General features: G+C 45.7%; 1 protein-coding gene across 6 annotated transcripts in view; it reads right to left on the bottom strand.

Moving 5' to 3' along the window:
• NOTCH2 (notch receptor 2) overlaps positions 1-18,044 on the bottom strand; it is a 114,846-nt gene that overhangs the window by 64,524 nt on the left and 32,278 nt on the right. For 4 of the 6 annotated variants that reach the window (XR_010303042.1, XR_010303043.1, XM_064147221.1 and 1 more), the window contains exon 5: positions 13,222-13,344. Coding sequence is in view for 4 of the 6 variants with exons in the window: in XM_064147221.1 (XP_064003291.1) it covers positions 13,222-13,344 (123 nt within the window). In the remaining 2 variants the exon portion in view is untranslated. Of the gene's footprint in view, positions 1-12,060; positions 12,466-13,221; positions 13,345-18,044 lie in introns of those variants that run through there. The other 2 variants (XM_064147222.1, XM_064147223.1) reach the window with 2 other exon arrangements.

Here is an 18,044-nt window from a genome sequence, read left to right as displayed (position 1 = left end):
AACTGAGCTGGGAGGAGACAGCATTGTCCACTTCTCTCAAAATCACAACCGTAACAGTGCTGGACTCAGACTGAACTGGAAGTCAGAGTATCTTAAATGTGTAGTGAGACTGAAAGGGAAAGACAATCCAGTAAGAATCACAAACTGGTCATCGAGGTCTTAAGAGACTTAATGGAGGAACAGTATCAGGTTCCAAGGAGCAAGAGCTTCTTATGCTTCCATTCTCTCTGTATCTCACACCAAGTTTGTCATTTATTTTGGGCTAGCACCCCAGTACAGAGGGAAGACCTCACCAGCTCTCTTGCAAGGGCTACCTGGGAAGCTATGGACCACATCTAGACAGGAAATCTCCAAAAGAGTAGTTTAACTCACAAAGTATTCTAAAGTATGTTATGTGGGTTTTGGGCATGATCAATGCAGCTGAAGCAAGCATGGCTCATGTTTCAAAGGACTACTAAGTGAGAAGGTGAACAGCATCTTATCAAGACTCTGAAGCCCATGAGGCAAGAACAAGCATTAGTGTGTGTGTATATATATATGACTCTGTGACAGAAGGTTAGCAAGTGCCACACCACAAAGGACCTCACAGTTTCTTCCCCACTCTAACCACTTGTGTGTTTGTTCAGTGCGCTGGCTAACAGACCCCACAGCTGGCTAGGGAAGGACACATCTTTGTCCAGTCCTTTCTTGTAGCACAAGGAAAATGCCTGCATCGACTTTTTTTGTTTGGGACAGAAAGGTTTTTTTTTTTTGGCCAAAATGGGCAATGGGATCCTGGGGTCCATTAAAAGTAGTGTGTCCAGCAGATCAAGGGAGGTCCTCCTCTCCCTCTACTCTGCCCTGGTGAGACCTCACCTGGAATATTGCATTCAGTCTGGGGCTCCCCAGTTCAGGAGAGACAGGGATCTACCTGAGGGGTGGTTGTGGCCAGGAGGAGGTTGCTCTCTTCTCTCAGGTGGCCAGCACCAGAACGAGAGGACACAGCCTCAGGCTGCGCCAGGGGAAATTTAGGCTGGAGGTGAGGAGAAAGTTCTTCACTGAGAGAGTCATTGGACACTGGAATGGGCTGCCCGGGGAGGTGGTGGAGTCGCCGTCCCTGGGGATGTTCAAGGCAGGATTGGACGTGGCACTTGGTGCCATGGTCTAGCCTTGAGCTCTGTGGTAAAGGGTTGGACTTGATGATCTGTGAGGTCTCTTCCAACCCTGATGATACTGTGATACTTGAAGGAGACCAACTGAGGGCTACAAAGATGAAGGGGCTGGAGCACCACCCTATGAGGAGAGGCTGAGGGACCTGGGGCTCTTTGGTCTGGTAAAGAGAAGACTTAGAGGGGAATCTAATCAAGGTTTATAAATATCTGAGGGCTGGGGGTCAAGAGGGCGAGGACAGACTCTGCTCAGTTGTGCCCTGTGGTAGGAAAAGGGGAAGTGGATATAAACCACAGCACAGGAAGTTCCACCTCAATGTGAGGAAGAACTTCTTTACTGTAAGGGTCACGGAGCACTGGAACAGGCTGCCCAGAGAGGCTGTGGAGTCTCCTTCTCTGGAGACTTTCAGGACCTGTCTGAATGTGTTCCTGTGCAACCTGAGCTAGATTCTATGGCCCTGCTGTAGCAGAGGTTTGGACTCAGTTGTCTCTGAAGGTCCCTTCCAACCCTTAATATCCTGTGACTGCATAAGCCAAAGCATTTAGGCAGCCAGGTCAAGGCTCCATTTCCTTAGCCAATGGAAAAGCAAAAGGAAGAACTGCATGGAACCACCAAACCTTCTAGTGAAGTGGCATTTGTAAAAAAAGACCAAAAAATCAAAATAACAAAAACCACCCAAAGCCAAACCCCACAAACCTTCTTTCCCACGCTTATGAACTGTGTATTTGTGAAAACATTCATCTCAACCCACAGAATCACCCATATAAGTTACAATTGCTGGACACATGCAGATGCTAAGGCATTTAATTAATGGCCTGGAAGGAGAGGAACAGTAGGCAGTGTTATCTTTAACAAAGTAACACTATCCAAGAGGAAGAAGCCAGAGAATTTCAGCTTCAGCCAAGCCAAGGGGCTGAGCAGTGCCACAGCAGGCAAGACTTGATGCACAAACGCCAAGCAAAATACAAAGGCAAACAGGCTTGTTGCAGAAGGTTTAGGTTAGTCACTCCTTGAGGAAACACTTTGGCTTCCCTGGAAGAGTTCAGCAGGGATCTCTGCTCAATCACAGCTTTAATCAACAAAGCAAACATCGCCGACGAGACATTTGACTACGAGGAAGACTTAACTAATGCAAACAGTTGTTGTGTAATAGCAGCAGCATAGCCTTAGTCCGGAATATGTTTTGCAGGAGAGAAGCCACCACCACTTCTGAATCAAGACAATGGAGAGAAGAATTTTCTAAGAGACTTACAATGCAACCACGAATGGAGAAAGAGGATGATAAAAAGCATATACACATTACTGCAAGGGGGGAAAGGATACAAGAGAAACTATTTGATCACTTAGGCAATTTACACAAAGCATCTCGAAGCTTGAAACTCCCCTGAAAGAAACACCACCTTTACTCAGACAAGCACAAGGGGAGCAATGAGCAGGTAACCCTGACAGAAAGGGGTCTTGGGTGTGATGTCCAATTCACACCCAAATTCCAGACCCTCTGAAGCAGCCAACTTCACATCTCCCTGCAAGCAATCTGATGGATAGGACTACAGCTTTCAACTCCAAGGAGAGCTTCAGGCACACAGAGAACACAGTGGACCACACTGTTTAAATTTGCAGAAGGTGTCCCCAGTTGCAAGTAGTTTGCCTTGAAGAAAGGGACAAAGCCAAATATCTCTTTTTCCCTTGCAGGAGTTCTGTAAGTGAGAGGCATCACAGCTCTCAGAGTGCTCCTTCCCCTCAGAGCAGCACATCAGTAGCAGCCATTCCCAACTCACAAGTGCTGGGTTTTTGGGTTTGTTTTCAACAGATCTGCTGTATCTTGGGCACTGTCAAATGCCATCCAAGGTATTGTAACTTTTAAAAGCTTAATACAGAATTAGAACAATCGAAGATGAAACTACAATTTTAGTGAGCAGAGTAAACATCTGTGTTTGTTTTAGGTTGATATGGTGGAGAAGAGAGTTTAATTTCATAACCACACTGGGAAGCATGTAGTGGAACTAATGAGCTTTTACAAGGGATTTTACAACCCCCAGATACAAAACTCAGGGCTTTAGGAGACTTACACATGCCCTGATCCATTAAATACTGCCCTAAAATGCTCTCCACAGACTACTGGGTAGAAAGGGTAGTCCTGACAGAGCTCTTCAGTTCAGAGGTAGCAATATGAATGAACAGACCAAAGTTTACTGAAAATTCTTAATGAAGCTCTAATGGCAGATTGGTCTAAATGTGGTAGTCATAGGTGAACTGACTGGGGACAGCTGCAGGGCAGAGAAATAATCCAAAGGACACACATATTACCAAGCTGCTCTCCGTTTTCTCCTTCACTTGACCTCCTCTTAGAACAAAAAAAAACAGTGAGTCAGGGAAATACCTAACAACTGAAAAGATCTGCAAGGCAAAAAACCCAAACCTAACAGTTGCAGCCAAACCTTACAATAAAAGCTTCATATTCTCGAGCTATCTCAACAACACATCTTCAGTAATTACCCCGAGACAAATCACCTCATTCTAAGTACAAAGGGAAGGGACAGAAACTGCCAGAACAAGCTAGGTGCAGATGAAGCAACTGTTACCTATTGGATGAGCTCTTTGAGAGCAGACTACCAACCCAGCCTCACCAGAGTGGACCAGCCGGTTTTGGTTTAGTGCCAAACACATGCGAGATGTACTAAAAAAGACAGCTCCACAAGAGATTATTTGGCACACCTGATGGCAAAGAGTACCTCCTGGTCCAGAAAGTCCCCAGATGTGCAGGGCAAGAGACAGTAGCATGGTCTAAATCGCATGCTTTCATTCTGTCATCAGATTAGTTCAGCTGTTGACACCTCAAGTGTTTTATTACAGCTACCTCCTAACCAAGGTTTGCACAAAAAACACAGAAGGTTGTGGCAGGTGTTCAGAGTCCATACTGGATCAGGTACTGAGAGTGTAAGCTGTCATGCCTCTGAAATAGTCCTGCTCTGCACAGCACGAGAGAAACAAACAACATCCACAATAAGATTAATTTATGTCTGGTGCTTCAAATCATCTCTACACTCAGACTTAAGAGCTGCCAGCTCCTGAGGCTGCCACATGCTCCCTGATCCTTTTGTATCTGCCAGTTCAAATATGAAGGAAGGAAAGGAATGATAATCCCTCTCTGCCTCCTTCAGAGAGATGCCTCTTGGAGATACTACTGTAATGTCAGCAAATCACCAACCAACTTACCAAGTTCAGCAGATCTCAGCCAGTACCAAAAAGGCTACGATGCTTCTTAATGAAGTCTGGAAAGGCACCAGGAAGTTTGCCACTGCTACACCACTGGGAAAGACAACAGCACTTCTCACAGCAGCCTGACCCAGTCTCCTCGCACTGACACCAAGGTAAAGACTGCTCTTTGCATGTTCACAGGATCACAGGATGTTAGGGGTTGGAAGGGACACAAGGAGACCATCGAGTCCCCTGCTAGAGCAGGACAATACTATCTAACACAGATCACAGAGGAACACATCCAGACAGGCCTTGAAAGTCTCCAGAGAAGGCAACCCCACAACCTCTCTGGGAAGCCTATTCCAGTGTTCTGTGACCCTTACAGTAAAGAAGTTCCCCCTTGTGTTGAGGCGGAACTTCAACACAACGTATGTGTATGCCACACAGAACCAGAAAAGAGTGTGCCCCTGACAGTGCTCCCAAGCAGGTATCAATACTCCACAGAAAATAGCAGGGATGTCTATCCCATCATTTCAGAGACTAGCATGTTCACAGGATGCCAGGGGTTGGAAGGGACCTCCATAGATCAAGTCCAACACCCCCCCCTCCCCCCCCCCCCCCACCAGAGCAGGACCATAGAATCTAGCTCAGGCCACACAGAAACACATTCAGACTGGGCTTGAAAGTCTCCAGAATTTATGGCCCAAAGTCACCTAGTGTCAGTCAGTTCCTCTACACTTCAAGCCTCTAAGCATTTGTGGTGGTTTGGGTGTTAGCCGCTCCCCACTTTGGAAATCACCCAGACTAGACTCAGCTGGGTCTGGAAATTTGAATGAAGCTTATATTTACAGATTAGCTCCATATTCAAGTAGATATTTACAGTATATACAGTTATATGCAGAAATATACAAGGTAAAAGGTAATACAGAAACACAACAGCCCTCCCAGAAAACTGAGTCCCCAGGAGGGGCTCCCAACCACCCTTCCACCTTCTCCCACCCCTCTCAACCTTACCCCAGTCCCAAGGAAGAATGGAGGTTCAGCCAGGGGGTTAGGAAGCAAAGTGGGTTAATCAGAGAGATGGCAGAGAGGCTAGAGAGAAGTGCAGCCCAGAGGTCCCAGGAAGAAGTGCAACTCCCTTATCTATATTTGGATTCTTGTTCTTATACCTCTCAGCAAGCCTATGAGTGAAGCAGACATCACCACTGTTTCCCTTTCACAGCCTGTAATCTAGTTCTTCTCTTCTCACCAAAACATTCTAGCTAGCTTCAATGTAGCACAGCATTCCAGTAAGGCAGTATTTTTTGGATGTTAAGGTAACCTGACTTGTTAGCTGTCTACTCTGACACAGAAGCTGAGGAAAGTGGTATTTGGCAAAGAAAGTTGTAAAACACAAAATAGGAGGGCATACAATCTCACCTAAAAATGTTAAACATTAGCCTTTTGATGTTTATCCTCCCTTCTTAGCAAAGAAAAGTCACATCTGACCAGAGTTTAAGGCAGGGATTTTCAAAGAAAACCAAGGTAGGGAACAAATATTGCTCTAATTAAATAGGAATTGAATCCTTACCCCTCTTCTTTGAAAATTCCTGCCTAAAGCTCTGCAGAAAGAGTAACCCTTGTGCTAGTGTTTAAGAGCATATGACCAAGCTAACAGCTTTTTTAATTAAAAAGCACAGCCCCCCTGCCTGAAAAGGTTGCTCTGCTCAAGACAAACATTTGCTCCTTCAGCTAACTCCCAGTGCTGGAGTTATTTGGTGGAGTCAGCTGTTAGCACACTGCGCTTCCTTTGAGACAAAGGTTGCCTAGATCTTAAAACATACAGTTCGCTGGAGCCCCCTTTTCAGGGCAAGACAAAGCCTAAACAAATAGGAGAGCCATGGGAGTCTCACCTTCTCAGCCACAGAGCAGAAATCACAGAAAAAGGCAAGCAGGCCAAGCCTGCTACTGAAGCACTATAATGTAATGCCTCTAAAACCCACCTGAGCACGGACCCAGTGTGTCCCCTGAACCCAGAGACTCACCCCACAATTCCTGACACAGCACATCAGGAGCAAAGTCTGCAAAGGGCTTAGCTCAATGAAGGATGCAACATCTGCTGTGAGACTTTCCCAAAAAAGTGATTTGGGCCAAAAGCAGACTCCTGACAATCCTCTGAAACACTGCAAACTTTTCACAGTGAGCTAAGAGTCTCTCTCTCAGCCAAGGACAACAAAAGCATTTACAGCATTTTATATTGTTCACCACATCACTTCAGTACCCAAATTCTCTAAGTTATCTCTCTAGACACAAAGCTTTGCAGGTTCAATCAGCAGAGTAAAAAGGTGCACTTTAAATAAAGCCTTGTTTCTTTATAAGGCTTACAGTGTGGGATGAACAAGTAGCCTTTGAATTCCCAGATGGCTTCATGGTGTCCTATGGAAGGACAACCTGACCTTCCACATGTTACATCCCTGCACTGCCATCACTTGTTCTGTATCCATTCATCCACAAGACCACTCAGTGAATTTTGATTCCTGATCCTGATCCAGACCAAGCAGAAAAAAGCTGCTGGCTCAGATTTTTTTAGGAACATACAAACTGGAACATAGAAGGTTTCACCTCAAGGAGAAACTTCTTTACAGTGAGGGTAACAGAGCACTAGAACAGGCTGCCCAGAGAGGTTGTGGAGTCATGTCTGGAGACTTTCAAAACCCACCTGAATGCATTCCTGTGCAGACTACCCTGGCTAATATTGCTTTGGTAGGGGGTTAGACTCAATCTCTGGAGGTCCCTTCCAACCTCTGACATTGTGATTAGTGAGTTAATGGCACACTCCAACAAATACAAGAGCCAGCTCAAGAGGAGAGTTGAGTGGCTGGGAGCATGGGGAGAAGCAACGACATCTTCCTCCTTATCCCACAGTGAGTCTATCAGGCTGGTTCAGCTGCAGCAGAACAGCAGCATAAAGCAGTCTTCACATAGTACAGGCATTAGTGAGGATTTCTGGCTACATTTGACTCAAATCACACTTAAAACATCAAATTCCCTGGCCTGCCACGGACAGAGGAGTAAACACGTGTCAGTCTTTCACAAAGGCATCCTGATCTATTTCCAAGGGAGGGTGAGCTTGGTTACACATCTGCAACATCACACTTTGAAAAGACACAGCAAACACTGCTTCTGACAGGATTTAGACTAGGACAAGAAAAAGTCACCCTTAAGTAAATAAATGATCAGTTAACATTCAGTAAGAAGACAGACCTGAGGCAGTTTCAACAAAACATAATCAGGATTGTCTTGCCAGTTACAAATGTATGAGGTTGACAATCACTACAACCATATGAAACAGGAGAACTTTGAAGGCAACAAAAACATTGGTGACAGCAGGAATTTCTCATCATTGTTTCCAAAAGGCAAGATTTTCACAGAGAATCACAGAATCACAGAGCATAACTGGTTGGAAAAGACCTCTAAGATCATCCAGTCCAACCTTCAACCCACCACTGAAGAGGCAACATCACAAATGCCTGCAGGGACAGGACGAGGGCAATGGCTTCAAACCAGAGCAGAGCAGATTTAGACTGGATGTGAGGAAGAAGCTCTGCACCAGAAGGCTGCTGGAACACCTCAACAGGTTGCCCAGGGAGGTGGCCGAGGCTCCTCTCCTAGGAAGATACGACTTAACCAGCAGCTGACTGCCATATAGAGGAAGTATGGCCACAGACGGTGTTTTGCTGGTGTCTACCTTGATGTTTCTTCTCTCTTTAGGCTTCCTGAAGTGCTGCTGCCATTTATGAGTGATCTACAAGGAGATATCTTCTACCCTAATGACAGACACAGGCCAGAGCCATCAACACTTCAGTGGATCAACTGCTTTCTTCCAACTGGACAGTTAAATAACCCTCCCAAAATCTCATATCCCTACTACTTTAAACAAGTTTTCAGGTGAGGAGAGCCAGCGTGGCACAGCTGTATCACAGAATATCACAGAATCAACCAGGTACATCTCCCAGGGCCTCACAAAAGCTCAGAGAGTGCTGGCTATAAATAGAGTCCCCATTTCTCAGCTTGCCACCTCGAAGTACCCATTCTTGCAAAAAATTAAAGCCTTTCCATAAGGGACTGGATGCAAACCACACTCATTTACATCCCTATCTGCAGGCTTCAGAACAAACCACAGGTGGCCAAAGCCAGGCTTGGGAGCTGAATCTGAATCTCCAAGGCACTGTGCCTATTTTAACCTGCTTTTTTTTTTTGGAGGGGGGGAGGGAAAGGGGAAAATCAGCAAAATGAGAAAGAAAAAGTGAGCACTTTAACAATAACAAAAAAAAACCACAAAAGAATAGTGATCTCTGTCTGAAAGGTAGGCAGTAGGACCAAAATCAGCCTCTCAAAAGCTGGATTCCAGTAGCAAGCAGAATAAAAAATGCTTTAAAAAAAACAGGTATAGCTTAGCACCTGTCATGGAATTGCAAGAAGCAGATGGTCACCAAAAGGAACTGGGTCAGATTCAGTTTCAGTAAAGGATGCCTCAATATGACTGTACACAAAACTCTCTCATATTAATGCAGTACAGCTCCTTGAGTTTTCTAGCGGGGACCAGGACTGCCCAGGGGAGGTGGTGGAGTCACCATCCCTGGAGATGTTTAAAAGGAGACTAAACCATGGCACTAAGTGCCTCATCCAGTTAATTAGAAGGTGTTGGGTTGGACTCAATCTCAAAGGTCTTTTCCAACCTGGTTATAATTCCATGATTCTGACTGGTTTCTCCTGCGGCAAAGCACAAACTGTATTAACTACCACCCAGATCACCATCCGCAGCCTGAAGAATGATTAGAGACTAAAACTGCAAACAGATCCATTTCAGTTTTCTCAAGATTAATTGACAAATAAGTGTTTGAAAGAAGAGACTGCAGGAGAACTGTTCTGAAGTCAGCACACCCACACTGCTAAGCACTTGTAGAGAACTTCACATCCTTTCAGTTTTGGCTGGCACTTGACTTTCAAACATGCAGATCTGGGCCCTTGTTTTTTAAGCAGCACACAATGTCCCCTAAGCTCAAGGTCTCACTGGAAGCTTTTGATTTCCTGAAGTGTTCACTCTCAGTTCAACACTGTTGGGCTACAAATATTTATCAGGACAGACTTCAGAAGAATTGTTTGCTCAACTCTCCCCTCTTCACTTACCTTAGAGATCATTTACAACATTATAAACCCACATTCGGGCAAAGCATGGACCTGCACCTACAAAACATTTCCTTGTTACCAAGTAGCTTTACGCTTTTCAATTATAGTTTACTCCTGTCAGCACTAGCTGCAGTTTAATCTTGTATTAAGCCATCTCTTGTCTCAGATCTAGTCTAGCACCTCCCCTGTTCTGCACCCTGTCTCAGTGTCACCCCTCAGGTCTCCAAGATGGGTGTGTACTTTTATCCTGCACCTTCTTAGTCAGGAAAGAGATTCAAGTCCACTCAGAGAAATAAGCTTCTTTTAAGAAAACACTACTGAGATAACAGAGCAGAGTCCCTTCTGGGATGACCTGAAGGACCACATTAGAACAAGAGGCCTTGAGATGACTTGCTCTGTATGGCTGCAGTCACAGTATCACAGTATTATTAGGATTGGAAGAGACCTCACAGATCATCAAGTCCAACCCTTTACCACAGAGCTCAAGGCTAGACCATGGCACCAAGTGCCACGTCCAATCTTGCCTTGAACTGCCCCAGGGACGGCGACTCCACCACCTCCCCAGGCAGCCCATTCCCTGTGGAGCTGAGCAGAACTTTGGAGTGTTGTGGGATATCAGCTGCCTACATATTTGTTGGGCAAAGTGAGTATCAGAGATACAATAAGCAAATTCTTAAAGGTCACCCAGCCAAGACTGTTTCACCACCCTGGCTTTCAAGTAAAGCAACATGGAGATGGCTTCAAACACAGCCCTCCACTGCCACTGCAAGCCTTCAGCTGCCAGACACACTCCGATCAGTCACACTGCAGAGGAATGACTATCAGAAACTATCAGCACTCATTTCAGACACAACAGTTCAGCTGCCCAAAAGCTCTAATGCTCATTGTTCAAACAGCCAAGCTCCTGGTGTGCAAACAGTGAGGCCAGACTGAGTTCCAAACTAACACAGTTCTTCAGCTCTCGAAAGTTGACATCCTTCAGATGCGACCATCCAAGCCCACTGCTGCACTGATAAACCTTAACTTCACCACAAAAGAAGGGAAATTCTCAGAAAGCCCATTCTGTAAAATTGCTTGAGAGAGCCACAAGAACATGAGGCTTGCAGGAGGGTTCCCCTCTCTTCAGGGAAAACTTGGAAAAGGAAGCATCCTCCACTCACACAACATTTTCTGGAGAGGCTGTCCACACAGAACAAAGATGGCACAAGACTAGGCCATGAGGTAGGTTTAACAATTTCTCCCCATGCCAGCCAGTTGAAGCGTAAGAGTCAGTATGAGTGTAAGAGGCTCAGAGAGGGAACCGCCACAACTGCACTAGTAAAGAACTTCAGTAGCTAATCAGAGAGACAATCTACCACAAAACCAAACAGAATCACAGCCTCCTACCACCAAGATCCCTTCCAGGTGAGTTGCAAAAGTCATTCCTAGTTGGCAGCAGCTATCCACCCAAATCCTATGAGGCAAGCTAAATTTACAATGCCTCTGCAAAGCAAAACAATCCCGTGTGGGCTATATACCAACCTTGTACACAATCATGATCCATCACATCCTCTGTGCTTCAGGAATAAGCCTGAGATTAATTTATTACTGACAGCTGCTAGAAGTCATAAAAAAGCTTGCAATTTCTGTGGCATGGAGTAAGATTTTGGGGGTTATTAAAGAGTTGTTGGCTCTGTACCGATGCTGTCTTTATGCTGTTCTTTGCAGGTTTCACTTTTTGCAGGCTATATGGGCATAGAGAAGTAGCACAGAAGCAAAGATACTTGCTCATTAAGGGAAGGGCTCATTTTCTCCTATTTATACCTAGTTTCAAAGAGCTGTGCAAGTAGTGTTCCAGTTCATTCTTTTATGTGGTTTTAACTTCATTTAAGAATTTATTTTTTAAGTTAATGAGGGGTTTTGACTGGCAGCCTCCTTTGCACTTAATGACAACTGGTCTATAATGAGAACAATGCTTTCTGCAGACGAAAGGCAGAACATGAAACCTCTGTTCTCTTGCAGTCAAAACTCCTTCACAGCACATTTATCTGAACTAACAATCGCTACAGATGTTCTGGTTTCAACCATAATATTGCTAGATACAGAGGAAAATGTGCTGAAGCTTCTTCAGAATCCCAGAAGCTACCTCAAGCTTAGCTCCAAAACAACTACCCCAATTTACTATACAGAGGGGAAAAAAAGACATCACAAACAGTCTGTATCTGTTTTCTGTTTTTAAGGCTGGTGGTTTTTTTACCTATGCTTTTGAAAGAAGAGCAAAACTATACCCAACTGAAAAAGTATGCCAGCTAAAAATGACTAGTATGACAAAAAAAAAAAAACCAACACACCACTCCAAAACCAGAGGTATTTGTTTATTTTTGAGGTATGGAGACATTTTGTGACTGAAGTTGATACTGAATTTCCTGTAAGCTGTTTCCTTACATCACACACAATGTTTTCTTGAAATTCACACTTCCCCCCCACCCCCCATCTCGAGAGACTCAGACTAAAGCACAATTATGAAACAAAAACGTCATTGCCAGTCAGAGAACTCCCAATAAGTCAGATCATGAAAATAGTAGCAAAAACGCAAGCTTCCCGTACGTACACTTTTCTCCCCTCCCTTTCTACCACCTATGCCTCCTTTCAGATTTGCCCTATTCCTCAGCAGCATTACTCTACATGAGCTGGCAGTGTGCAGGTGCAGCCCAGACATCCAACCGTGTCTGGGCTGCATCAAGAGAAGTGTGGCCAGCAGGGCAAGGGAGATGATTCTCCCCCTTGACTCTGCTCTTGTGAGACCCTATCTGGAGCACTGTGTACAGGTCTGGAGCCCCCAACACAAGGAGGGCACTGGACTGTTGGAGCAAGTCCAGGAGGGCCATGAAGATGATCAGAGCGCTGGAGCATCTCTTCTATGAGAACAGGCTACAAGATCTGGGGCTCTTCAGCCTGGAAAAGAGAAAGCTTCGAGGAGACCTTATTGCGGCCTTCCAGTATCTGAAAGGGGCCTTAAAAAAGGCTGGGGAGGGACTATTTACAAGGTCTTGTAATGACAAGCAAGGGGTAATGGGTTTAAACTGGAAGAGAGGAGATTTAGACTGGATGTTAGGAAAGAATTCTCTACAGGGAGGGTGGTGAAACACTGGCACAGGTTGCCCAGGGAGGTTGTGGCCGCTCCCTCCCTGGATGTGTTCAAGGCCAGGCTGGATTAAGCCTTGAGTGACCTGTTCTAGTGGGAGGTGTCCCTGACTAGTGCGGGGGATTGGAACTTTGAGGTCACTTCTAAACCATTCTATGATTACTATTATCTACATGAAGACCATTATCATAGTTTTAAAGCACCTCCAAAGGCATCAGCAAAACATCACTTACATGCACAAACCTGTAAACAGCAAAGCCACGTTTTGTGCATTTGGGAAAGTGCATATGCTCTTAGAAAGTAATCCACACAAGCAGAAGTGCAGCTCAGCTCTGGCAGCCATACCACAGTGGAGTTCAAGGATGATGGTACCTGCACAGGCCTGTAACACCTCCTGGTGTGATGGGAAATTAATTGCCCTTCATTGTGGTGGCTTTGATACAAACCATTTTCTTTTAACGGTTCCACTGACATCTGCCCCCCAGACTGCATAACCAGGCACAGATGTGAGCTGCACTCAGCCACATGTAACTGCAGTTGTAGGCTGGAGGAAGGCCAGAAGCCCTTTCTGCAGTACCTACCTGTCCACTGCGGCGGGCAGCGGCAGTTGTAGGTGTTGACACCGTCCACGCAAATGCCCCCGTTCTGGCAGTTGTGATTCGGGCAGTCGTCAACGTTGTGCCCGCAGATGGTTCCCTCGAAGCCTGGACAAAGCAGAAACACAGTCTGACATGGCTTTCCAGCCTCACTGCAAGAGAATTCACCCTTCATGCAGCAGCCTCCCCTCTTTTTCTCATCAACGCTTGCTCTGTTAACCCAATCCTGATGCCTCTCAAGGTACCATGCTGAGCAGAGACTTTGTTGAATGCCTCTGCTGATGGTATGCAGGTCAGATTATGCCATTAAAATGCTTCTACAATGGGTAGATGGCCAAATATGTTTTCACAACCAAAGAGAAGAAAGCATTTGTTTCTGTAAGAGCACTGTCATTCAAAGCAATGTAAAAACCAAGGCATTTGGTGCACTATGAGGCAAGTGCCTGAGTGTCCAACAAGCAGCAGTTAGAGCATCGGTCAGGACAAGTTTTTCCCACGGCAAAAAAGTGTCTGGTGTTCACTTCATAAGTACCTCAGCACAGCTCATTCGAGTTAGTTATGTCACAGAAGCATCCTCTATGCTTTGAGAAATGAGTTCCCAAATTCATGATCTGTCCCTCTTTGGTGCTGCGTAAATCAAGCCAATCAACAAATCAGCCGCCACCCAACTGATGCTTTCACACTAAGCTGTGATTTGAAACCAAAACAGATCAGCCTCCTTCCCAAAGCAGATCAAGGCTCCTAATGAAGGGAGACTGGCAAAACATCCCTACTAGATCTCACTCCTTTCAAATCAGGAAAAGTGGAGGCAGTTGCCCATCCTCCTCTCAATGTCCTCTGCTGCTTTACTCCATGCTTTCTTAAGTAAACCTGCCATTTCTGCTGGATGAGAGTGCTGTTTATCAAAGCACAAGTGGATGCATGCTAGTGTGGATGAACTAAATGATTCCAGAACACACATGTTAATTAAAATCATCATCTCTGCCTCTTCACTGCCTTGGAATGCAATATTAACATGACACAGTCCTCTCATCCAAAATTATGCTTTAACCCCTCTACTTTTTATGCCCTGTTCCAGACGCTTCCAATTCCTCTGTGTCACATCACACAGAACCTCTAAGCAACATCTGGCCCAATGCAGATTATGCTGTGTGGCAGATGAGACTGGGACTGTAAAGCTCTAATGCAGTTTCTCCAGACTACCACTACACTCAGGAGACTTGAGATGATTCATTTTCACTCCCTCTGCTTGAACTTCTCCAATACTACAGGTTAGAGTCAGAAGCTGAGTGCTGCTGCCAAGACGTATCAAGTGCATTAGCATCCATCAGGGAGGAAGAACAAGCAACACAAAAATAAAGCAGCTGCAATATTACCCTGTCCCTTCAAAGGCCCTCCCCCCACCTTCATCCAAGATGAATCTCATGGCAGTAGGGAAGGTTAAAAGGAACAGAAAATATAACATGGTTAGTCCAAATCCTAATCATCACAGCAGCAGCCTTCCTGGCAAAAGCTGCTGAGGAACAATTAGTATCAGACCACTATGTTTAAAGCTGTCTAAAGCTCCCATGCATGACCCAAGGCTCAGCTACAGAACACAGGAGTGTCCTCTCAGGTTTGCTTGTCAGCTTGAGGAGAAACGTCCCACTGACTGCAGATTGCGCTCACACCAGCAACGTGATCAACAAGGAAATACACCCAGAACCACAAGTGTGAAAGGTTTAAGTTCTCATCCTTGCAGCTGGGACAATATGAAGACCTTCCCTGCTTTCTAGTAAACCAATTCCCAACAGCAGGCATCTATTTTATAATACCCAAAAATGAAAAGCAGCTCAATGATTTGAGTAATAATAAAAATCTCCTTGATATCAAAAGCCTCACTAAACTGTTGTTCATTCTCACATTTTAACCACCTATGCTACCTTCTAGGAGCTCATCCACAGTCATCTTATCCAAAAGTAGAAAACCATTAGGCCCACACTAAAAGCTGGAGGATTACATTAGTGACAGCACAATAGAAAATTAAAAAGGGGTGGGGGGGAAGAGGGGTCACAGAACCCCACAATGCTGCAAAAGGTTTGTGAGAAATGACACACAACCAAGTGTGCTCAGTCAAAAGAGATGCCATACAATCATAGAGTTGCCAGGACTGGAAGGGACCTCAAGGATCATCTAGCTCCAAACCCCCTAAAGACCTCCAGGGATGAGGCTTTTGCCACCTCCCTGGGTAATCTGTTCCAGTGTCTCACCACACTCATAATTAAGAGCTTCTTCCTAACATCCAATCTGAATTTACTCACTTACAGTTTTCCTTAGTCCTGTGACTACCTGAGACCCTAGAAAGTCCCTCCCCAACTCTCCTGTAGGCCCCCTTCAGATACTGGAAGCCACAATAAGGTCTCCTTGGAGCCTTCTCCTCTCCAGACTGAATAGCCCCAACTCTGTGTCTTCACAGGAGAGGAACTCCCATCCCCTGTTCCTCCTCATGGCCCTTCTCCAGAAAGGTTCCAGTAAGGGAAAGAGAATCAGGAAGGGCTGAAATGGTGAAGATGAAACTATTTTGAGTATACAGCTGAAGAAAACACAAGTTTCCTTTCTGGTAACTTCCCAACCCCCAGATTCCCTTTAAATTTGTCTTGCCCTGAAGAACAACTTTGGCTTATTTTCAGAACATCTAAGAGCTGTAAATGCATGATTTTTGTGTCCTCTTCAAGGCCAGCTTGCACTGCAATATTGCTATCTGCTTATTTTGTAAATAAAACTGTACTAGTAAAGTTTAGTTTTCATTCTCAAAACCAGCCATTGAGAGTCTTGGGTATTTGGCCTAACACACCTACCTTTGAGCACAAGCAGCAGGAATCTGCTCTGAGCTTTTCTTAAGCTGGGTCCCAGGGTCTGATCTTCCAGTTACATAACCTGACTCCCTTCCAAAAGCCAAAAAGTTCACTGTTTTGATGTATTTGGACACCTGACACTGTTTCCTGTTCCCCTCCCTGTGCTGGGACTCAGACATTGTCCTTTGCTCCTCTCCCCTCCAAGGGAACAGTTTGCAATGCATATCCTGACTTTTGCTCTGTATCTCCAAGCACAGTAAACTAAGGAATGAGAACCTCAGGGGGGAGAAGCATTCCCGCTGCTACAGGCATGTTGTTCCTTCTCTCTTGCACAGATGGATACAAGCAGATAATTTTACTCCTACATCATCTGCAACCTCCACCCCATTCCACGGCACCATATTCAACTCCCTCCAATTTTAATCCTCAGCCTTATTTCAACCTATCAATTTACTCCACCTTTTTGCAGGACCCATTACATATGGGGACAGGAAACTACACCTGAATGAAAACGACAAGTTATTGTCAGCTTTAAAGCCTGCTGTCAAGAGAATATGAACCTTAGCAGAGTGTTAAAAACAGACCTGCATCATTTTAGCACAAAAAATAAGGTTCTGCAAACCAAGTGCCCAACAGCAGCTGCCTGTGTGCTCAGCAAGCAGCTCACCTCTCAGTTCCAGCAAGCAAGGTCCTCTCCATTGCAGTAAGCTCAGGACGCCTACTAGACCTCGACAAGGTCACAACATAAATACACAAGGGATGAGCAACTGACATCATCTACCCAGACCTGAGCAAAGCCTTTGACACTGTCCTGCATGTCATCCTGGTCTCCAAATGGATAAAACATGGGTTTGATGGGTGGACAACTCAGAGGATAAAGAACTGGCTTGAGGGCTGCATCCCAAGAGCAGCTGTCAATGGGTCCATGTCCCAGTGGAGGCCAGTAACAAGTGGAGTCTCTCAAGGATCAGTACTGGGCCAGGTCTTGTTCAACACCATCATCAGTGACAGTGGCATTGAGGCACTCTCAGCAAGTCTGCCAACACCACCAAGCTATGTGGTGCAGTTCACACTCTGGAAGGAAGGGATCCATCCAGAGGGACCTGGACAAGCTGGAGAAGTGGGCCTAAGCCAACCTCATGAAGTTCAACACAACCAAGTGCAAGACCCTGCATCTGGGTCAGGGCAATCCCAAGCACTGATATAGGCTGGGCAGTGACTGGCTTGAGAGTAGGTCTGAGGAGAGGGGCCTGGGGGAGCTGGTGGATGAGAATCTCAACATGAGCCAGCAGTGTGCACTTGCAGCCCAGAGAGCCAACTGTATGCTGGGCTGCTTCAAGAGAAGCATGGCCAGCAGGTCAAGGAAGGTAATTGTCCCACTCTATTCCACTCTGGTGAGATCCCACCTGAAGTACTGCATCCAGTTCTGGAGTCCCTATTACAAGAAGGATCAGGACATGCTGGAACATGTCCAGAGAAGAACATCCATGAGGATGATCAGAGGGCTGGAGCACCTTTCCTATGGAAACAGGCTGAGACAGTTGGGGCTGTTCAGTCTGGAGAAGAGAGGGCTCCAAGGAGACCTTATTGTGGACTTCAAGTATCTGGAAGGGGCCCTGCAAGAAAGCTGGTGAAGAACTTTTAGGGTGTCAGGTAGCAACAGGACTAGGGGGGATGGATCCAAGCTAGAAGTGGGGTGATTCAGATTGGATGTTAGGAAGAAGTTCTTCACCACAAAGTTGGTGAGACACTGGAATGGGTTGCCCAGGGAGGTGGTAGAAGCCCCTTTAGGACCAGTCTGGATGTGGCTCTGAGTAACCTGGTCTAGTGCAAGGGGTCCCTGCCTATGGCAGGGGGAGGTTGGAACTAGATGCTCCTTGAGGTTGCTTCTAGCCCTGACAACTCCCTGATTCCATGACGACGCTCACCGCGCGGCACAGCGCGATGCTCCGCTGCGAACCAGCGTGAGGTAAC

This window comes from Pogoniulus pusillus, chromosome 8 (genome assembly GCF_015220805.1).
Source record: "Pogoniulus pusillus isolate bPogPus1 chromosome 8, bPogPus1.pri, whole genome shotgun sequence".
Lineage (NCBI taxonomy): Eukaryota > Metazoa > Chordata > Aves > Piciformes > Lybiidae > Pogoniulus > Pogoniulus pusillus.
Note: the sequence above shows the minus strand (reverse complement) of the source record. Positions and strands in the feature narration are given on the sequence as shown.